This window comes from Nyctereutes procyonoides, unplaced genomic scaffold (assembly GCF_905146905.1).
Source record: "Nyctereutes procyonoides isolate TBG_1078 unplaced genomic scaffold, NYPRO_anot_genome, whole genome shotgun sequence".
Taxonomy (NCBI): domain Eukaryota; kingdom Metazoa; phylum Chordata; class Mammalia; order Carnivora; family Canidae; genus Nyctereutes; species Nyctereutes procyonoides.
The window spans coordinates 25,591,697-25,616,337 of NW_026575126.1; the positions used below are offsets into that span (position 1 = coordinate 25,591,697).

The following is a 24,641-nucleotide window of genomic DNA, read 5'->3' on the forward strand; positions in this document are numbered from 1 at the left end:
TTATATTGTTCTGCATTTCCCTCCCTCTAATACCATCTGAAAATCAGACTGAAGCTTTGCATATATGCACACTGACATGCTTAATGAGGAGGACCTTTACCAACAAAAAAATCATGTTATCCCCAAATTCCATCCAAGAGCCCAAACCCATTTTACAACACACATACATGAGAAAAACCCTAAATACCCATTTTTGCCATTCTTCACTGACTTTAAAGAAAACAAGCATAGTTGTAGTTTGAGTGTATGAGTGTATTAGGGGTAGAAAGCATAGGAAGAATAGGAGAATTACAGAGAAATTGGGAATGATATTAAATCTTTCATGTTGGTTATCATTTTTTTCCTAGAATATATTCTCTCAAAACCCTGTCTTGAAGTACGAACTTCCTCTTGACTTTCCCATTTCATAAGTGTTAGCACTGCCTAGCCATGGGCTCTCTTTTGATGTACCAAAATCATGTGATGGACATGAGGCATTAATACCAGAACCTCTGGAAATACTAAAAGCCTCCAATCCCATAAAACATAGGCACTGGCCAAAAACCCAACCCTAAAATCTATGCATATTCTGATAATGTATTATGTATTATTCCTTCTCTCATGCTGAGGAATTTTGCCAAAAATTACCAAATTAACCTTCAAAGGCCTATTACTTTCATACTGATCTAACCTGGAAAGTACTAGCTCTTCTAAAAAAAAAAAAAAAAAGACTTTATTTACGTATTTATTTGAGAGACAGTGAGTGGGGGAGGAGGAGGGGCAAAAGGAGAGAAGAAGAGGGAGAGAGAGAATCTCAAGCAGACTTCCTACTGAGCATGGAGTCTCACGAGGGGCTTTATCTCACAACCCTGAAATTGTGACCTGAGCTGAAATCAAGAGTCCAACGCTCAACCAAATAAACCACTCAGCTGCCCCAAAAGTATTAATTCTTTTAATGACAGAAGCCCTGGATGCCAATTCCCTTCAGGAAACATTCATTTCACAATTCTTTGCTGAACACTTTATATGCGGCACCACTGTGCTAGGCAGGAGGAAGAAACAAAGGAACCAAGATAGCTGACCATGGTCCCTGCCCTTATGGAGCTCACAGTCAAGGAATTTAAAGATCATATAAAAAATCTGGTTTCTTGTAAGCTAATAATAAACATTCAAACATTTGTTTTTGTGGTTTTAATTAGGCCTGAGATCCACCTGAGTTCTACTAAAGCTGTACTGCAGATGTGGGGCTTTGTTCCATAGACCCATTATTTTTCAACAGTTTGGAAACCATGGCTCAGCCCAGTGAACTCCTTATGATCAGCTATGCCTAGACCCTGATTCTTTCCATCCCATAAGCCAGTCCCACTGACTGATAGTCTACTCTTTTAATTAGCCCCTGACAGTCTCCCTGCTTCTGAAACAAATCTCTTTAGTCAATTTTCAACAGAGCAGATGCTTTAAACTTTTAACTGAGATCTTGGTGCTTCATTACTCAAAACAGTCCAGTGGTTTCCACTTTTATACAAAAAAAGTAAAGGCCTACAAGACCTCACCCAGTGTGCCACATACTGTCCTCTCTTACACTGGTCCAGTCACACTGACTTATTTTTTAATATTCCCAGAAGTTTAACAGTGTTCTTCAATTGCCTTGCCTGGAATGTCTATATTCCCTCAATGTCTTCATTTCTATGCTCCAAAGTCATCTTATCAGAGAGGCCTTCCTGGGCTAACCTATATACAATGGCAAATCCTGCCACTTCTTCTACTGTACCCTCACCCCAAATAAAAATGCCCTCTACATTAATAAACTTTTCTCCATAGCACTAATTACCTTTCAATATACTATTTATGTGATAGTTAATTTGTTTGATCATCAAGTGCCTTCCCTCACTAGGTACAGGCTGTATTAAAGTTGTCAAGACAATGCCTGGTACACAATGGGCTCAATGTATACTGGTTGATAAGAAAGAAAGAAGAAAGAAGAAAGAAAAGAAAGAGAAAGAAAGAAAAAGAAAGAAAGAAAGAAAGAAAGAAAGAAAGAAAGAAAGAAAGAAAGAGAAAAGAAAAGAAAGAAAAAGAAAGAAAGAAGAGGAAAGAAAGAAAGAAAGGAAGAAAGATGAAGAAGAAAAGAAAGAAAAAAAAGAAAGAAAGAAAGAAAAAGAAAGAAAGAAAGAAAGAAAGAAAGAAAGAAAGAAAGAAAGAAAGAAAGAAAGAAAGAAAGAAAGAAAGAAAGTCTGCCTCTACCTTCTAAGTAATTATCTGGTCTCATTTTTTGTGTGTATTCCACTGAGGGCAGAAGGAATAGCCATCACTTATTTCTAGCTATCTGTGTTAACGGAAGATGGTTATAAGATAAAGTATAAAATGTCATTTCCATCCAGGGTCATCTTCCCTTCCAATTCTCACGGTGAAGTTTTTCTAATGAAAACTTCTTTGTTCAGAAGAACAAGATTTAAAACATTTAGTTCAAAACATATGTGTCAACTATTTATTCTTTGCTGAGAACCTGTGCTCTGCATGGAGATACACAGATGAATAAAATTACCTCCCGTCCTTTTTGATATTAGGCAAGCCACTTAATTTCAGTATGGATGTTTTCTTTTTATTTATGACATAATGAAATCGCACTGATTGATGCTATAGATCAGACTCCAGAAATAAACTCCCAAAATTATGTGACCATCTCCACCTTGGATTTTAGAAAAAAGTCTGAATGGGTAGAATGGATTAAAAAAAAAAAAAAAAAGTCCAAAGTTGACATCTGAAATACAATCATGAACCAGTGGTGATCTCATATCTTAGTGAGATTAATCTATTATGGTTAATCTACGTGTGGCAAATTACCTATTGACTACAGTTATAATTTTTACCTGGTATACAGACTCCAAATGTATTAAGGCATTCTAAAGTAAATCAAATTCATACTGATTTGGATAACATGAGTAATTTATCTTTCTATAAATACATTTTGTTCTTATTCTCAGGACTAATATCCTTTATAAGGCATTATCTTCCGCTAATAGCATTAAAATTTGAGAAGTCCATGGTACGTGTACTCAGCCAATGCCTCACCCAAGATTAGTCACCAGTCACTTGTAAGAATGAAATCATTTTAAATCTGTCATTTTAGTAAGTTAACTCATTATTAATTCTAAATAATGCTTACACGAGAGCTCTTAAAAAAAATAAATGGTAATCTCTTTGTTCTATTGGCTTCACAGCAAAATGAACTGACTTTAAGTATAACCAAGGCATATGACTTCGAATGCAGCTTGTAAACTTGGCTTATAGAGAATTCCAAATGTCTCTAATTACCACATTCCCCTAATATCCTACATTTTGTGATGAGTACCTATTGTTCACGAAACGAAAACTTAGCACATTCCACTGTTACTAGTTAAATACAATACATTTCAAAGATACTGACAGTAAGAATAAGAAGCACTCAGTACCGATAAAAATAAATTTCTCATTTTATCCAAATAAAGTATTATAAAATAACTTTCTTTTACTTTGAATGTCTGAATTAGAAGAAAAAAGAAAAAAAAAACCTTGGTGAGCCTGGAAATTTTTAAATTTGCATTTCACAATTTCAAGAACATTCTAATGATTTAACTAGGAGACTGCACATTAACAGTTTCATCTCCTAAAATCCGTCACATTACAACTCCATATTTTCTGATGGTTCCATTTTACCTCCTCGGGGACAGCTCTTATATTAACAAAGCCTTTTCTGAAGACGATGAACACGCGGCGGGCTCCACAACATAGAGCGGATGTTGCACAGTCAAAAGCAGTGTCCCCAGCTCCGAGTACAATCACGACTCCCCGTATCGATGGCAATGGAGAGTGACAGGCGCACATTCCTGAATGATGAAAGGAAAACCCCATTTTCAAGTAGAGAAACCATTTCTGCATGACAGCTCAAAAGATACTTGTACTCAAAGCAGTGTAAAATTGCATCTTGCAGTTTTCGAGGATGGAGTGTCACTATCAAATTATTCTGCTTCATTGAAAGACAGTTTTATTCCCATTTTAAAAATATGCTCATATATGTAATTTCATAGTCAGTACCTTTAACTTCTTTTTCCTTCTAGAAGGATAGCTACAACACATTTTGAAGAGTTTAGGTCATAACAAACGAATCAATCAATTAAAACATGCTTGGTCAAAGTCAGATATGTGTTTTTAACTTGGTGTCATTAAGTTTCTGTTTGTTAGAAGAAAAAAGTGATCATCATCTGGGTAAACATAATTCACAGCATTTCATGAAAATACTTTATTTAGATATTATTCTATAGGATTTCTAACATATAGCCCCACTATATATCATATTTTGGAAACTTTGAAAATTTACGCATTGAATAAATGCTTTCTATGAAACTGAAGAATTTTTAACAACTGTTTTCTTGATATAGTTAAAATGAACTTTCTCCTTTACAGTTTTTCCCTGGTTTTGTTTGTAAAATAGAGCTATAAAAGAAATATGACTTTCTAAGTGTCCATTTCTCAAGGACATGTATATGTGGATTAGATGTCTATATGAAGATTCTTGTAAAAAAAAGTAAAATGAAGGTTTCTCTATGTGTTAGGTGTCACTGTGTTATCAGACTAAATAAAACTACTGATAAGCTAAATTATTTTATTTATTTATTTATTTATTTATTTATTTATTTATTTATTTATTTATTTTATTTATCAGAGAGAGAGAGAGAGAGAGGCAGAGACACAGGCAGAGAGAGAAGCAGGCTTCATGCAGGGAGCCTGACGTGGGACTCGATCCCGGGACCCCAGGATCATGCCCTGGGCTGAAAGCTAAATTATTATAAATGAAATTATACCATGGGCAGCACAGGCCTATAATCTCTATAAGTGTAATCATTTTACTTGGAAGAGTGCATTTGGAATTACAGTGTACCTGTAATCCTCAAAAATATGTTATATGTACTATGATCTTCCTTAGAAAGAGCTGCAAGTACAGAATCCCCTTCTCCAAGTAGGAGGAAGGTGGAGACAGTAAACATGTTTAGCTATAAACTTCTGCAGAATGATCTAATAGAGAAACTTCTTATCTTTTTAGCTTACAGGTTAAAAAAATAAGTTTATAACTTTTTACATATAATTAGATGACTCTCATCCAACCAAAGCATCGGGCTGGTTTACCTTCTGGTTGCTCCTCTTAGGTTGTATGAAGTGATATTATACACAGAGCCTACATACTAGGATCTGTCTATTAAAATGTTTTCCTTTAACTTCATAAAATTGCTGTCTCTTTCTGCCTGCTTAGACACTAATTATGTAAGATATGTGAAAATTTATCCTATTTTAAAATTAAGGAAAAAATATATAATGTAAGATAGTTCCTAAAATAAAGTTCCTGCTATTTAAGAACATCTTTCACTATTTGTTTAAGACTCTCACTTTGAAGCAATTTAACATGATGTAGTATATAGACCTCTATTTGAAAGAGTGAAAAAATCCTTATGATGATGTTTGATTGAAAAATGAACAAATGGTTGATCCTGGAAAACCATTACATCGTACTTGTTTTTAACTTTATATTGGGGGATCCCTGGGTGGCGCAGGGGTCTGGCGCCTGCCTTTGGCCCAGGGCGCGATCCTGGAGACCCGGGATCGAATCCCACATCGGGCTCCCGGTGCATGGAGCCTGCTTCTCCCTCTGCCTGTGTCTCTGCCTCTCTCTCTCTCTCTCTCTCTCTCTGTATCATAAATAAATAAAAATTAAAAAAAAATTAAAAAAAAACTTTATATTGGTATAGCAAAAATGGTTTGAGATCTGAACACTGTCCTCCTAAGCCTGGATTTATTTATTTATTTATTTTTTTAAAATTTCAATCTGATTTTTATTTATTTTATTTTATTTTATTTTTTATGATAGTCAGAGAGAGAGAGAGAGAGAGAGAGAGAGAGAGAGAGGCAAAGACACAGGCAGAGGGAGAAGCAGGCTCCATGCACCAGGAGCCCGATGTGGGATTTGATCCTGGGTCTCCAGGATTGCGCCCTGGGCCAAAGGCAGGCGCCAAACCGCTGCGCCACCCAGGGATCCTAAGCCTGGATTTAATACAAATTTATGAAACATAAACAACAAAGGCAACATTAAGAATACAAAACAATGTTATACCTGCTTTACTGCTTTTGGCTACCAGTGGCAAAAAGTCTTTGGATGTATAAAATCCATGGTTCTGCGTCAGGTCTTTGAAGATACGGTTTTTATTGGGGTCTGGCAAACCTAAATAATACAAATTGATAAAATCTTGTTAACAGAGAAGGGATTTTTCCTACTGTGTTTTTTTAAAAAGTAGAAAGCTGAGATGATTAAAATAATGTGGTTCGGGGCGGGGGAGAAATCTTATAAGCAGATCAACATAAAAATGTATATAACATTGTTACAGACCTCAGTGTATACCTTTACTATATAACTAAGCACACATCATATATCATGTATTCAAGTACACATATAGGTATACAGAAACATGGATACATACACATATATGTACATATAGCGTTAAAGGGAAAATCAGGCTATATTAGTTCCTCATGTCATAAATAAAAATAAGTTTCTAGCATATTAGAGTGCTAAATATAAAAAAAATCACAAAAGTAAAACACCATATGGATACATATGTACCTAGTTCCTGGCTATGGCAGATAATTCTAAGAAAAAATTTAAAAAACTTGAAAGAATATATGTATTTTACCACAAAAAAATACTTCATTAACTAGAGCAATATTTTAACTAATTAAAGATCTTTACTATATAAAGAAGTTTCTCAACTTCAGTAACATATAAGCTTCTCAATAGAAACATAAACAATAGATAACAAAATAGAGATATTGAAAAATATAAATAACTTCTAAGCACTAACTATGTTAGTAATTTAAGAACTATAAATTAAAACAATGATATATTATCCTCTTTATTAAGAAGTAAAGGCTTTAAGAAAATTAGACTATGTGGCAAGGTGAAGATGATACTTGTTATACTCTTGATGCAAATACACATTGGTGCTCAATTTCTAGAAAATAGTTTTGAATCTATACTAATTAAACACTAGACATGGAAATATTTAATGTTCAAAAATGGTCAAGACAGAGAGAGAGAATGAGGGAAAACCAAAATGCCAATAAAATGAATAGAACACAATGCAGCCATTAAAATGAATATTTAAAAAAATAACACTGGACTGTAGTCAAAATATAGTGTTAAATGAACTACTAGCAGGATACAAAACTCCATATAGTAGGACTCAAGTTTTATGAAATCTGAATGGTGATCATTTCTGGTGGTGGAACTGTGGATAGTCTATTTTTTTCATTATTTCTTTATTTTCCAAAATTTCAACAACATGCATGCACTAAGCACATAGTTAGGAAATAATTACCAAAATTCTGAAAAGAGAATGAATAGCAGACTAAATTTTTTCAAAGCATAAACAAAGCAAATCTGATAACAATCACTGCCCCCCCAGCCCCTCGCACTACCATAGAAGAGTAGAATTAATTCATCTCAATTCCACAAATGCAGGAGAAAGCTTATACTTTAACTTTACTTTCTTCCCCAAACTCTGGGTTATCCTAGAGAGGTAAGATTTCATTTTATTGTTAAGTGAAGACCAATGAGTAGGTGTTGGTGGACATCTAGAGTAACAAGAATGGCCCAAAATGACTTTGGTACGATAAGGTAGATGTCATATGAAATCTGAAAGCTGAAAGTGTTTGTGGAATGAGTGGAAGTGTAACCAACAAGAGACTGCTGTTGTCCCTTCAAATTAAATCAAACATTTTCCTTCCCTGTACAGCATGACTTCCTCTCAAATATGTGCCCTTTGCTCATAGATTATTAGTTTAAGATCACTTGTTATTAAAAGTATTTTATTTATCTAGGAAGGTGAGGCAAGTCACTTGACTTATCTTTGGTTTGGCTTCTTTTTTTTTTTTTCCTTGTAAGTTTTTACTTAAATTAACTGGAATGTTAGTTAACATAGTGTGCTTTGGCTTCTTTATAAATGAAACGTGAGAAGACTGTTTCCTCATTTTCTGACATAAAGGATTACTCTTTAGGTATATTTATAACATGGAAACTATTACATAAATGTGTGGTTGTCTATATAATTCTTTAGAAAGATTGGGATAGAGAAGTCACAGTTACATAAAAATAGCTGAATATGTACTTGAAGACTCTAATAACAAAACAATTTCTCTTGAAAGCTATTAAAAATGACTATAGTTTTAGCTACACCTGGTTAGTCTACCCAATACATACATATGCTACATACCAAAATTTAAATAAGGACCTGCCTCCCCTCTTATATATACCACTGTATGACAGAGATAGCATATGTTCTATAGCACTTCATTTTCCTGTAAAAAAAAATCACACACAAGAAAAATAACCTGCAGTGCTATGAAATATCAAGGAGATATGATAAACAAAAATCTTTAAAGCAGATCAAAAACAAAGCACAGAAAATGCATGTGGCAGATAAAAGTTCCACACTTACTGTCAATCAGGCCTAAAATCCTCCCTTTACTGACTCCTAATCTGAGGTTTTTTCATTACGTGCCATGGTTAAGGTAGAGAGGGAAATTTATATCTGTGATTACTTTCTATAAACCCATTGCTAAAATGACTTCTTGGGGTGCCTGGGTGGCTAATTGGTTAAGAGGCTGCCTTGGGCTCAGGTCATTATCTCTGGGTCCTGGAATCAAGCCCTGTGTGTCAGGCTCCCTGCTTAGCAGAGAGTCTGCTTCCTCTCTATCTACATCTACCTCTCCTCCTTCTCCTGCTAGTGCTCTCTCTCAAATAAATAATAATAAAAATTTTAGAATAAAATAAAGAAAAATAACCTTTCTAAAGAAATCCAAGACATTCTTATGGAATACACCACTGGATCTATGGAGAAGACTTTTCCTATCCTGCAAGGACTATTTTACAAGAAAAAAGCTTCGGTAAAATTTAAATTTCATTTTTCTCACTTGGATCAAGAGATTGACAAGGACAAGTGAATTTCCTGTGCTTTTACTCCATTCTGCATTTATCCCTCTAATGAATTTAACATTTACTGGATCAGATTCTTTCTGTAGGTGTTCAAGAGGGCACCGGTTAGATGTCCTGACTTATGGATAATGGCTTTAAGGAGAGAAAAAAAATGAGTCAGAAACTGGACAGGCTCATAATGTTATTCCTGTAGTCTATTTAGCCACACCTCAGGATACACATATTTTTAAAGTCTCAAGGTCCATTGAGCTCTTCTTGCCCATGTGGGTGACAGGTCATCCCTTATGACCTAGGGCAGCACATCTGAAGCTCTCCTCACAGACAGTTTGGTAGTCTGGCCCAGCTGGCCAAAGTACCCTAGCATCTGCTAACCATGATGCTGTGCAGTGATTAAGAGCAGGTCCTTTGTCATTAGCCAGACTTGGTGTGAGGTCTTCCTCTCCCATTTACCAGCTCTGTGATCTTGTGTGAGTGCCTGTGATTATATGTACTTAGCTAGACTATCAAATGATCTGATCAAGCACTAATCTATGTATTGTCATGAAGGCATTTTGTAAATATGGTTAACATCTATAATCAGTTGACTTTAGTAAAGGAGATTACCTTGACAATGTGGGTAGGCTGCATCCAATCAGTCAGTGGAAAGGCCTTAATAATAAAGCTGAAGTTTCCCTGAGGAAGAAGAAATCCTGCCTGCAGGCCCAGCCCACAGATTTTGAATTTGCCAGCTCCCACAATTACATAAAACAATTCCTTGAAATAAATTCTATAATATGATGTATCTATATCTGTATGTCTCTTAATGATTCTGGTAGGGACAACAGTTATCTTCTTTCATTGATGTGAGATTTAAAGGAATCTATCCATCTGTCTTAAGCATTGAGACTGCATAGTCAATGCTCACTAAACATTAGCTATTAATATTAAGATAGATTTATTTATTATGTAGTTTATCAATTCCGTCAAATTTCACATCTTATGGCAAGGAAAGAAAAGAGTTTAAAGTATTAAGCCTTAGCAAATTTAAACAAAGTGCTACAAAAGAAAAAAAAAGAAAAATGAAGCAATCTTAAGTGAAATATGAAAGATAATGAAACTTGCAAATACCCATCTATCAAAGAAGATTTCCATGAGAGTAGGTGGCATATTAATAAATAAGGTATGTGTCTCTATCAGAATGATTTCAAAATGACGCTGAAATGACTTTTTAATTCACCTTTCAGTGGGAAGAAGGAGGTTTATGAATAAAGAAGAATTGACAAAGATTTGACAAACAAAACAGCCCAGCTTAGTAGATGTACAGTGTTCTCTGTCTTTCAAGAAGGGCAGATAGTTTCTATGTTTTTCTAGAATAGTTAATGAAGTTTTTGGTGTTTCAACATGTATCTATACAAAGGAACACCACCTTATGAAATACTGCAAAAATGGGGGCACCTGGGTGGCTCAGTGGGTGGCTCCGCTTTCGGCTCAGGTCATGACCCCCGGGGTCCTGGTTGTGCATCCCGCATCAGGCTCACTTTTGGGACCCTGCTTCTCCCTCTGCCTGTGTCTCTGCCTCTCTCTGTGTGTCTCTCATGAATAAATAAATAAGATCTCAAAAAAAAAATTCATCTCAAAAAAAGATTATTGCAAAATGATAATTTTCAGCTTCTCCTAAAATAAATAAAAGTCTGCTTATATTACAGAAAGTCTAATTAAACATATATTGATGATTTATATTATAGTCACTGTTCTAAATGCCTAGCATATAGGTGGTTTTTATACATTCATTTAATTCTCAAAACAATTCTATGAGACAACTGAGATTATTTTCTGCATTTTTTTTTATTTTCTGCATTTTTTGAGACACATACAGGTTAATAAATAACTTTGCCAACAGTCACAGAACAAATAAGTAGCAAGCAGTACCAATTTCTAACCTGGACAGTCTGGTTATACAGTCTATGTGTTAACTTCAAAATGTTGCCTTTTCATATAAAATGTTATAATTAAGCCCTGTTTTAATGTACTGCTACTTAACAAGTGATATCTAAATCATTTAACATATATGCATTCGATGCCTCACTGTAAGGCTAACGATACACACAGCACAGAATGTGTCTGTGGCCAGGTTCCAATCTAGTGGTAGAGAAAAGATAGGCTGCTTTTCTAGGCTGTATCTTTGTTTTGTGATTATTTTCTCTAGTACAATTCCTTTTTGAATTGTTTTCCTTCTTAAGTGTATTCCTCTTGGGTATCTGCTGGTTATTTTTTCAATATTTGATATTCTTTGAAATATGTATCTCTGCTTTGTTTCCAAAGCACCTCTCTGGAACAACTACAGAATAAATAACAGCAGTGTATATAATAAACTTTTGTGCTCATATTAAGTTCTGCACAACTTCAATGAACATTAATAGGAAATTAAATATTCTGTTTCATGTCCTCATCTAGTATGTATTGAAGGAGAAAGAAAGAAGCTTTTAAGGCTGGGTTTTCACAGAGATGGTAGGACATGTTTAAGAACTCCCAAGAGCTTATAATGTCCACCTGTGTTACTTCACGGGCTCACTTATTTGGTGTTAATTGAATGGAACAAGCATTCATGTGATGCTTCTCATTCTCAGTGGCATCCACTTGAATGACAGCTAAGCTGTCCTGGGAAATACAGTGATCAGATACACCCATCACTGGAGAAAGCCTCACGAATCCCACAGACATAGAGAGAACACTGAGAGACTGTCTCAAATTCCTGGCAAAAGACTATAGCTTACTGAAATGGGCTCACAGAAACGGGGAGAGAGCATACCAAACTCTCTACGGGTATATCAATTCTTGTTATTCCACACTAGTGTTTTTTCAGTAAGAAGATGTTAGTAGACAAATAAAATCCCACTGATTATGTCACTATTCACAAGTGGCTAAAAACAGAAAATTGAGTCTAATGGCAAATGTCCTGTTTTTCACTTTTTCAAGTACTTTTGTACCTGAGATTTCACTTTCTTGTCACAGAAGAAAGCATGTTGTGTGCTCACAGTCCTCATTCCCTAAGCCTACCTTGGGAAACAATACTACAGGAGGAAGAACACTGAAATGTGAGATTACACATGGATTCATTAAACCCTAACCGAAGCTATCTACCTCAGCCTATCTACCACAGCCATCTATGCATGTCCTTGTAAAAGAAATGTGCCTGTGTAAACATTGCTTTTCTTTATTTTGGTTACTAGGCATTTTAAAAAATCTTAATGTCAACTGACTTCTGTCATTATTGGTAAACAGAGTATATGAGTAAGAGCAAAACCTCCTAGAGTCAGACTTTCTGCATTAAAATTCTAGTTTTAGCACTTCCTAGCTATTATGACCTTGGGCCAGTAAATTACTCTTTCTGAGCAACAGAGACCTCATCATATGATTGTTAGGAGAATAAAATGAATACAAATGGGAAGCTCTTTGCACAGATATGAAAGGTTTCCTTTTATTTGCATTTTCTCCCTTAAAAAAGGCTTTGATATGATAAAATGATATATTTGGATAGATGTAAATTAAATGTTCATCTAATCCATGATATACACAATTAATATTATTACACATTTAAGTGGTCAATGTTGGGCAGATTGATATCAGAGTCCACAAAACTTAGCAACTTTGGCTAGAATAAAAGACTCTGGCCAAACCAGGGTATTCTGACCTCATTCATTGTACAGATTACAATGGACTCAAACCACATGTGTTTCAAGATCAGGAAAGTAGCAAAATTAAGACCCTCTAATGTTTAACTTGGCATTCAAATAGGAGTTTAGAGTAGCATCATGACTCCAAGAGCACTGACCTAGGAGTCTGAAGAACTGGGTTCTAGTTTCACTATTTCTCCTTTCTAGCTGTACTCAGATAAAAGTACTTAATACTATGGTCCTCAAATTCCTTGATTTTAGAATGAAAATAACTCTCCCTAATGTATAGAGTCGTTCTGAAAATTAGAAAAGTGCACATAAAAGCACTCTGGTCAATCTAAAACACCATTGAAATGTAGTTATTATTACTGTCTTGGGTAAAGTATAAAAACCATGGAAAACAAAGCCTCACATGATAAAAAGATTCACAGTAAATACTTCCAAAACAGAAGCTATTGCAATTAATCATAAAAAGACACTTAAGTAGTTATATGTAAGATATGTGAATATAGGAATAAAATAATAAATATATGTATTTATGGATGCACCTATGTATCTAGATGTGTTTCTATACCTATTAGAAAAGGTGAACTACTCTTATATCAAGCCCAAACTGTTCAGATTACAACATAGAAGTAAAATACGCCTTTCAAGGACCTAAGTATTTCAGAATTCCAAAACGGATTATAAAGATTTTCATCTGCACTTAAAAATCACTTATATGATTCAAAGGATTTATATCTTATTTCCAAGGGACAACAGTGCCATATGGGTTATCATTCTAGGATCTATATATTGACTAGAAAGAGAACAGATCAATGATGCCCTATTGTACTTCTTTTCTCAATAAAACTCCCTATCTTTTCCCCAACGCCCCACTGTAAATACGTTTAGTTCAGACTGAACTCAGAAAGAATGGAGTGATTCAATATAACACATATGAAATCAGATCACCATGCATCACAATAGTGTTCATTTCATTGATTTTTCAAATCCCCATTAAACATCTGTTTCATGTAACTGCTGTCTAGATTCTCTCTCAATGTGACCACATGCCTTAATTGTGTATATCACACAATCGGTTAGAGCATAACAAGATGAAGACTTTAGAAAAATGTTATGAATGAAGTCATCATCTCAAATTATATTTTTCCCATTACATATGGTATTTTTCTATACAGACACATGTAACAGATAATGAAATCCAGAAGCAAGAGAAGTACTAAGCATCCATACAATTTTGAAAATCTGATAGATGCAGAATTAAGGTCTTCTTTTGTATTAAGTCATTAAACAGTAAATTTTAAAAAGCCTCAGAGAAGAGAATGAAATAACCAAAGATGATACTTCCTACAGTCTTGTTACAGATGTACTTCAGTTCTTTTTTATGACTTCATGTAGAAGATATACACAAATTTTATCACACCAATGAGATCAATTCCTATAACTTTGTATTAGAACTGAATACCGAGCTCCAACTCTAAGTAGTATGTACGAGTGAAAAACAATATAAATATATTAAGAAAGCAATATATTCACAAGTGAAATAATGTGAAATAAACTGATTCTAAGTAGTTAAAAGTTTTCTAGAGAACTTTTAACTTGTCATAAAATATCCAGCAATTCCATATAACAAAATGAGATGATGGTTCACTGTGCATTTTGGTCTCCAATGTTTTGTTCCCTTTATACATTTGGAATAAAATAGAGGACAGAGATTATTTTAATTGATAAAATAATGCCCAAGAATTCAAAAATGGACAAAATATCCTTGAATGTATTTTACATTCTTGACAAATAATTCCTTATACTCAGGATCCATCTTATTTATTTTTCTTTTTATATAAAAGGATATATGAAAGAACCAAACCAACAAAATACTGTACCAAAAAAAAAAAGATTAAGTATTTTTCTTTACACTTTTGTAATATTAAAATTTTCTCATAATTAGCCAAAGTTCCTTTAGTAATTAAATTTTAATTTTAATAGAAACATAAGATCTCGTTAAAATCTCTCTTCTAGAAAAGATATATTAGTGCAATTTCCTATTTCTGTCACAAAACTCTTCCTAGCACTTTGATTTTTGGTAATATTTATTAAAGCTTTATCTCTTGGACCCCTTTCTCTTCATTTCCCTCTCTTCTCTTTTCTCTGTTTCCAACTCTCATTTGGCTTTTGCTATAAAACAATTTCCTTAAATTTTAATCTTCACATCACGAAGTAAGGGTAAGCAAAAAAAAACCTCAAACAATATGCCTCAGGCAAAGGTTTTTTTCCTTAATGATTGGAATTCTTAGATGTGTTAGGAAATTACTATTTAGGACTATGTAAGTATACTATATTCCAAAGTAAAGAAATCATTAATAATAAAATACTAAAAAGGAACAGTTATATTACAAAATAAATCTACCAGGCTTACAAAGAAAACAAATTTGCAACAGCCACCTGCTGTGGAGATGAGGCAGTAATCTCAACAGCAGGAAATAAAAGGAAAGAGAGGAGAAAAATACAAAAGCACAGACATTAAAAAAGTAATTAAAACACTTATCTCCATCGACATACATAACGAAAAAAAACCCTCAACCAACCACCTAAAAACATACTCTATTGAACTGCACAGCAGGAAATAGCATTAAAGCTGCCACCATAAACAGACATTCTGTAGAAGGGAGAAGACCCCTTTAAAAATGTAATCTCAAAAGTATCACTAATGTGTTAATCACCAGTAAAGGTACCATACATTCATTGCATTGTATTAGTTACTTTCTCAAAGATATTTATAAAAATTGTACTTTAATATTTTTTATTCAAATAAATTCTTAGATACAAGCACTGGTAGCCTTTTTATTTGTAATTGTTTTAGAGAATTTACAACTATATTGTGAGGCCAAGGTATTCTGTATCAAAAACTTTAATAATTTTTAACATAACATGCATTTGGGTGATATAGTTAAACTGTTTCCTTTAAAGCCAAACGGATCCTTGCTATATTACTGGAATAAAATAAGGTGAAACATAATGCAAGAGCCAGGGTCATGGATTAAAACTGAAATGAAAGCTAAGAATCATTTTGAGTTACCCAAGGATGCTCTGGCCTTCAGAGCTCTACAAAGTGAAACAATGCAAGCCTGAGGAAGCAAGTGGCAGACTTTAAAATAAAGATCACGCACTAACTGTGCTTGGTGACTCTCTCAGCTGCTGGAACTTGGTTTCTGATTCTGTGCGATTCTCCCCAGGCATGTCTGTGAAACAATGGAGAGCTGCTTGCTTCCAAATCAGAAGACCTCCAACAGATTCCTGACTCTGTTACTTATCAGTTATTAGGTATAAGTTTATCTCCAAGTCATTAAACCTCAGCTTATCTCTAAAATGAAAAGAGTTACAAAAATGTATTTTTTATAAAACTGTGATGCAGACAAGTAAGCATAATATACTCTATATTGTTGAAATAATTTTACAAGTTACAAGAAAATGCAAATTAACATCATATTTATTATACTCCTATGATAATTCTTTTATCTTGCAATGATACACCTCAGAGTCACTTCACTTTAATTATGCTTTTCCACTTATACGTAAGCAATACATTTCTGTGCAAATTTATCTTACTCTGAATCACTACTATAATTCTGTAAATTTTACAAGAAAACACCTATCTCAATACATTTTTTTCAAGAAATCTCCATGATGTAGAAAAAGTTTATTTCCATCCTTAATTATACATGTAATGTATTTAGTATTCCTAACATGTTGCTGAATAAGAGTCTCAGAATACTTTTCTAGGAATTCAGGAAATTCCCTGACATAATTCCTCTCCAAAAGACATTTTTTAAAAAGATTTTATTTATTTATTTGACAGAGAGTGAGCCAAAGAGCACAAGCAGGGACAGAGGCAGAGGGAGAAGCAGACTCCCCGCTGAGCATTGGGCTCAATCCCAGGACTCCAAGATCATGATCTGAGCCAAAGGCAGATGCTTCACGGACTAAGTCACCCAGGTGACCCTCCAAAAGACATTCTTGATGGACAGAAATGGTCAACCATTTCAGAAACATGTGATTGACCTTGACCTTCAGTTTGTTCATCTACACAATAGGGAGATAATCTAAAAGTGGAGTTCCGAACATTGCCTGAGTCTCTCAAGAAAACCAAGGCTATCAAAAAACTACATTTTTTGCATATGTATTATAGGGGAAGAAGAATTTTTCCTTTAACTGTCCTGGTTTCTTCTAACTTTTCTATTCACCAAATTGACATAAAACAGCTTAACAGGAGGAAAACAAACTTAATCACATACACACAGGAGCCCCCTCATAGGAATGTGAAACCCACAGGAAGTCAGGCTTATATTCCATCCTGAATTAACTAAAGGAATAGGGGTCTGAGACTCTGAAGGAGAGAAAGATAATTTTGTAGGAATATGGGAAGAACAAATGTTTGGTAAACAAATGTTTGCCATAGCCTATCACACAGAAACAATGGGACACAGAGAGGAATTTGACCTCCAAGTCCTGCTGAGCACCAGCCCCCCCAACCCAAGAGAGCTAGACCATATTTTTTGTAGTTATCTCTAGTGATAATTCTTTTCTTTGGACTAGGCCCTCTATTTTTTTTTTTTTTATGTAGTTAGGTAGGAAGTAAAAGCTGTTCCAGAGTTTTTTGGGCCTTGACTGATACTAGCTCAAAGTAATCCACATGCCAAAGCGACACATTTTGGGGAGGCCCATTCTGAGCCCCTTCAATATCATTTAACTGTGTATGTGTACAGAGGGTCTATACCTTTCATTACACTCTCTAAGTGACTCAAAAATGGTTAAAGAATCACATTCACCAAGATTAAATCAATTACTATTTATCCAAGTGCCATTCCAAATGCCCAGCATGTGCCTGTAAATGCCAAAATGCAATGTAATTATCCACACTTGACAATGACTACACACCATGAATATATTCCATTGTATACAAGAATTTGTAAGTATGTTAGGCCTGATGTAAGAGAAAGTAATGGTTTTGATGTTAAAGATAACTCTGTTCATATAATTACTCCTTTATGTATTAGCTATGTAACCTTGCATAATCATAGTTACTTTAAGTCTCAATTTCCTTATCTATAAAATTTGCTTTATGGGTAGATATTTATTGAGCGCATACTATGCTAGCTAACATACAAAGTGCTAGTGATACATAGATGAACAGTTTCCAATCTAGTGGGAGAAGAACATGTAATCAGAAACTTAGAATAAAGCAAAATAAGCACTATGGTAGAAGGATACATAGGTAAGTAAACAGGAACACATATAAAGCATATTTCACCTAGACTAGAGACAAGGATGCTCTAGCTGAGTCTTGAAAGATGAACATTTCCAGCAGTTAAAAAAAAAAAGGGGGGGGGGATCCCTGGGTGGCGCAGCGGTTTGGCACCTGCCTTTGGCCCAGGGCGCGATCCTGGAGACCCGGGATCGAATCCCACGTCGGGCTCCCGGTGCATGGAGCCTGCTTCTCCCTCTGCCTGTGTCTCTGCCTCTCTGTCTCTCTCTGTGTGAGTATCATGAATAAATAAAAAAATTTTTTTTTCTTAAAAATTAAAAAAAAAAAAAAAAGGGCAGCCCCTGTGGCTCAGTGGTTTAGCGCCGTGTTCAGCCCAGGGCTGGACCCTGGAGACCCGGGATCGAGTCCCATGTCGGGCTCCCTGCATGGAGCCTGCTTTTCCCTCTGCCTGTGTCTCTGTCTCTGTCTCATGAATAAATGGATAAAATCTTTAAAAAAAAAAAAAAGGCAATGATGAGTGGCATTTACAAAGGTATAAAGGGGTAAGACTTCCATCTGACCGGACTACGGTTTAGGGGAGCAGATAGGAGGGGACAGGGAATAGCAAAATTTAAAATCTGACAAATAGGCAAATACCAGACCATGAAAGATAATGCAAATCACACCAATGAATCTGGATTTTATGTTGAGAAAATACTGCAGGAAATTATATAATCAGCTTTGAATATCAAGAAGGACAAACTGGTAGCAGTGTGTACAACTGATAGGCAGTTGAGAGTGATAGGAGTAGATCATGTAAAGGAATGCTTACTTTATACCTCTCAACCTGGATTACTAGTTACCTCCATTAGCATGGCATTGCAGGGAGGGTCAACAGCCTTACACAGTGGTGTAGAAACATAGCTTACCCTCCCAGAGCAAGAATTTCACTCAAAGAAAGCAATTTAAATTATGGTGTTTTTATTAGGTCATATATGGAGAGAATGAGGAATGAAATGCAAATTTTGAATGAAATTTTAATACTTCAAAGAAATTCTCTATATGGCCTTTGAAACTGTGACTCTGGCATTCCCTGGAGGTATGCTTTTACTCTCTTCTCCTATTATAGTAATTTTAATGGGAAAAGAAGAAGACTCACACTGAAATACTGACAGTGGGGATACAGGAGAATAAAAACAGACCCCATCAATATTTAGGAGTTAATTTCAAATATTTTGGTCCCAGTAGTTATACAGAATAGAGGGAAAGACAAGGAAAAGGTTAGGCCTAATTTTGTTTTGATGGTACCTCAAGGGCGGTGTGCTTGACTAATCCAGTACAATGGAGGAGGAACAAGTCTTAGGAGAACAATGTTGTTCCATTTGGATGTATGTAATGGAGTGTGGGGCATCAAAGAGAGTTGTTCTCTAGATAATAAACAGGTAGAAATTCATGCCTGAAGCTCATGAGAGAAATCTGGTCTGGACAAATAGATTTGAAAATTATGATAAAAAAAGATTGTACTAGAAGTCATGAATGCTAATAAGTTAATCCTATAGTGAGTGTATATAGTAAACAGAAAAGAGGGCGAAGAGTAGAGCACTAGATAACACACCAATATTTAAAGAAGGAAAGTGGAAGAAGAACTCAAATAGATTGAGGATCTATTTTTCTCCTGCAGGAGAAAGTGGTATACTGGAAGCCAGGATAAGAGAGGTTTGAGTTCAAACTTCCCTGTCTATAGAATACACATAATTTTTAAAAATTATCTAGTACAATAATATGTACACTACAAAGCACAAAGAAACAGGTGCTCAAAAGAGTAATTTTTCATTTTAGGACTCATCCTTGAATTTTAAGTGTAACACAAGGCCACTGACCTACAATTTTAGAAATAATATAAAGGAGATTTACTGAGAGAGAGTATAAAATAGAACAAAAACAACAAAATACAAACACATAAATTTCAACTATAAGAATAAATTTAATTAAATGAGGCAAATCAGAAGAGGCAACAGGATAAACCCTACGCTGATACCCACACTGTAAAGTATTCTAATGGTAATGTAGCCAAAATACAGAAAGATTTTGCTAGAGGAGGACTAGACTACATGCCCTTCCAGGAATCAGTGTTAATGGAGAATATATTCACAATAGAATGTTTTCAAAAAGAAAGAATTAGTCAATAATGACAGCTCCACGTTAATTAAGTTGGTGTGTGGGTAATATAAAATGGATATAACTTGGCTTATATAATATACATTTGATTAAAACAAATTTTTAGAAGGGCTGCTCTGAAAACTGAAGCTTTGAATTAGGGAAGTGTTGTTCCACCTCTACTGGGTTTGGAAATTCTGCAAAAATTCTGCAAAATTCTTCTTGTGTGGTTCACACTGCAACAAATTTTCTGACCTCTGAAGCAAAACCAAATACTCCCAGGCAGATGAAATGCATGGCCAAAGTAGGAAAACCTAAGTTTGTTCTCAGTTCTCTCACCTACTGTCTATGAATTAGCCTACTTCCCCATGCCTTATTTTCCTCTTCTGTAAAATTAAGATTTTAGCACCACCTCCCTTGAGCTGAGGTCTTTTGAATCATGAAGTATTATACAGACGTAAGAAATTTAGTTAATAATAATTGAAATTATTTTCATTATAATTGGAGCCCATTATATAGGCAAATGGTCTCATCTCTTTTCCTACTACTAGATGAAGAAATTACAGTAACAGTAGATGGTGGATTAATCAGGAAGATCAAACTGAGATTCTGTTTTGCTCTTTGGAAACTATTTAAATTCCCTATGAACTATAAACAAATTCAAAAATTAAATTCTACTCAAAAACACCTGTACCACTCTAACTATAGTGTAAAGAGTACATATCTTAACAATATCAATAAAAATCTTACACTTTCAAAAATCAACAAAAAATTGGAGTGCCTGGGTGGCTTAGTTGGTTAAGCGTCTGACTATTGGTCTCAGATGGGGTCTTAATCTCAGGGTGGTAGTTTGAGCTCCGTGTTGGGCTCCATGCTGGGTGTGGAGTCTACTTAAAAAAAAAAAAAAGTCAACAAAAAATTAATTAATTCTATCCTAAACACTTTTAGTTTAATGACAGCAGTCTCTCTCTCTCTCTATATATATATATAAAGTATGTATATATATATATAGTGTATATATATACACACACATGTATGTATCACATATATATATAAATATGATACATGTAATATATATCATATATAATATATATTTCAGTTTCTGAACTATGATTTCTATCCTAATATATGGTTTTAGAGCCATTTCTTATAATTATAAATATTTTCATTTTTAAAAGTAATATTTTAATAAGTTGTTTGAGTTCTTCTTCTAGAGCATGGTGTATGTAAAGCCAATATCAATAATTTAATCTAGTCCAATAAGTTTTACATTGTAGTTCCAATGGACTCTTTTATAACCCTAACTGCTATCTTGCCAATGTGTTCTATAGATTACTAAGAAAAAGAGAGAAAATGTGTTTTAGAAAATCTTTCTACCACCAACTGTCTTAAGTGCAGGCTCAGTAATAATATTTTAAGAGTTTATGCTTGTAGAGTGTTTTATTAAAAATATTTCTTGTATATTTGAGCCCCATGAAAACTCTATCAGCTAGACACCTTTATAACCATTTAAAGATGAGCAAACTGAGGTTGAAGGCAGTAAAGTAAGTTTTCTAAAATCTCATAACTAGTAAGTGTTTAAGCCAAATTTAATTTAATAAAAACTCTTTAAAAATAGTGTTTCTTCCACCATTACATAAAATATATATTCAGGATAGCATATAATCTTTATTATTAGAGAAAAATAAAAGAAGCTTGAACCTAGTCTTTGAAAATTTAGTTTTCAATGATCTGTGGCACCTTTAATTTTCTGAATGCTAATACAGTAGTTTTATTCACCAGAAAGAAAAAAAAAAGGCTTTAAAGATTAGTAGGTAATTATTCACATATCATCCCACCTACACTACAGTTTCAAATGATTTTAGGTAAACTATGCCTACTTAAATTTAAATGATGTCTTGTAAAAGGATCTTCTAAGCACTATTCATTTGTTTGAAGCACAGATCTACAATGACAAACCTATCATCAATTCATTTTGGTGAAAGGGTAATAATTAAAGCGTTATTTTCCTTCTTTCATTGCAAGTCATTTGACCTATGTTAAATCAACTATCAAATTTTCATTCATTATTTCTACGTGAAGGACTTTGCCAGCTCAAAAAGTATAAATCTTCATTTGTCAAACTTAAACTATACCTGTCCCAGTTGCTATCAGGGCTCATAGCTCTTATCCCTTAAAAATAGCAAAATATTGTCAAGTCACACAACCTCTCCACAGCCTCAGATGACCCCTGAAATCAATAATATTTGTAACTTGTAAGTGCACGGTTAAGGAGAACAGAAGGCAAGTGCTGTCCTCGTTAACCACATTGAGCTGTGATACTACAGCTGACTCCCTTGTGTGGCCTGTGATCAATTTTAATCTCCTGACCAAGAATAAAAGAATGCAGACTCCTGATTCTGGATTCATCTTGAAAGGAGATTATAGATTTGTATGTCTGCAGTGGAAATGAAAGATTTAATTCAACTGGCATTCCAGGAAAGAATACATCTAAGCTATCATTCCTCTTCATTACCCTCACTGCTTTCAGGGTCCTCTATTGACAGAACTAAATACTGAAAAATGTGTATAAATGGGTTAAAAAGCAAAGCTATCTTTGTGGGCATATGATCAACTAACTACAAGAGAGACACACCACAGTGGTTTGTTTTACTGCTACAGGATATGAAGTGAAGTTACCTCTTCCATCTCAAATTTCTTTATAAAGATTTAATTTTGTGCCCAATATGTTCACGTGAAAACCTTTATTTTTAAGCAATAAAAGAATGCATTGCTTTCTAAAATAATCATTAGTTGTTTCCAAGCATATATCCAGGTTCACTGGCACATTTGGGGGGATTTAAAATGCAAATTGACTCTGATGTCAAAAAGAGAAAATACACCAGTTTAATATTAGTTTTACATCTCAATCTATACTATACTTATCTTCCTCCCCTCTCCCTCCCTCATTCTCCCTCTCTGTATGTATACGATAATGTGTATATATACATATAAATATATATGACAATCATTTATACATACATTCAGATATACTGTTTTTTTCTTTAAAGATAAAAAAAAGATATTTTGTTGTTAAAAGTAGAATGAATATAAGGTGTTCTAGGGATTTAAAGAGACAATCCATGTAACTATAATTTGAAAATTTCATAATTACTATAAAATAGGTTTTTCAGTACATCAGATAAAATTTCCCATTCCACATCATCACCATCATCTTGTAGCAGTTTTTGAGCATTCACAATGCAACATGTATAGTGATAGATTAAAAAAAAAAAAATGGTGGTCAAGTCATGGACTCCAGAGCCACAGCCTAAATTCCTGACTGCTATTTTCCAGCTGTATGATCTTGAGCACATTAATTAACCACCTTTTACACAGGCCCCTCATGTATAAGACAGACATAAGATAATTAATAGCACTGTGCTTATTGGGGCTTTTGTAGGGAGTAAATGAGAGAATATAAGAAAGCATAGAAATGTTTATGGTACTTAATCGGCACGAAATAGGTGTCAGCTATAGTAAAATGTATTGTACTTTCCTTATTCATTCAATTCTAACCATTAAGTGCTCTGTTTCAAGGACAATGCCAGGAAACAAAGATGAGCAGAATACTCAATATGATGTTGACGAATTGTTTAACTTTGGGCATTAGCCTTCTTACTTGCAAAATTAAAATACTAGTATTTGTCTTGAAAGACTTTTGTGAGGATCAAAGGAAATTATGTAGAGTGCCAATCATAATGCCTTCTACATATAAAAGATGTTCAGTAAATGTTTACTAAATGAAGGAACAAAGAACTGGGTGGATGGAGGGATACATGGATGGATGGATATATGCTATGCTTCAGGTCAGGGAAAAATAAGAGCAGATCAATCAGGCATCAGCTCAGAGCACACATTTATAAGTAAAATTAAAATCATACTAGACTAAAAATCTGAAATACAACAGGTAACTTGAGGTTTTACATGAACTTCTGGCAAAAAGTACATTTATCTTGTTTCCTCTAACACAGAAATCAACATACAAGTGAAAATGTAAAAATAAATAAATAAATAAATAAATAAATAAATAAATAAATAAATAAATAAATATATGTTCCTCTCACAGGAGCTGTCTTATCCTTGTTTATTAATTGTGTAACAGACTCACAATTCGAAAAGCCCAAACTTGGTAGTGGTAGTCAACTGATATTCTAAAACCATTTTACCAGGCAAGGGTGATTTATTTTATCATTTGATTTTTAAATATTTAATGTAGTCCATGAAAATTTGATTGGTTTAAAAAGTTTCTGAAAAGAAAGCAAGAAAATAAAGAGGTGGGAATCACTTTGACATTTTTATTTTAAGAACAATGACTTTGCTTCTGCCAACAGAAGTGAATTAGTAATGGAATCTGTTTCTCTGTGAATTTTAGTAATGAACATTTGTATTATTCTGTCTCTTAAAATTAATATTAATCAAATAGTTAAAACACATATATTGATTTGAAAACATAATAACATTTAAACCTATCTAGTGTGCCAGTCCAATCAAATCCCATTCCATATACACTCAGAGTTGATCAGTCTTTGTGGGGTTTTTTTAAAGA

At 34.2% G+C, this 24,641-nt stretch overlaps 1 protein-coding gene across 1 annotated transcript in view; it reads right to left on the bottom strand.

Moving 5' to 3' along the window:
- DPYD (dihydropyrimidine dehydrogenase) overlaps positions 1–24,641 on the bottom strand; it is an 802,527-nt gene that overhangs the window by 442,735 nt on the left and 335,151 nt on the right. Inside the window, exons 9-10 of the mRNA XM_055340016.1 lie at positions 6,122–6,229; positions 3,676–3,845 (exon numbers count right to left, since the gene is read on the bottom strand). Coding sequence (XP_055195991.1) covers positions 3,676–3,845; positions 6,122–6,229 — 278 coding nt within the window. The remainder of the gene's footprint in view (positions 1–3,675; positions 3,846–6,121; positions 6,230–24,641) is intronic.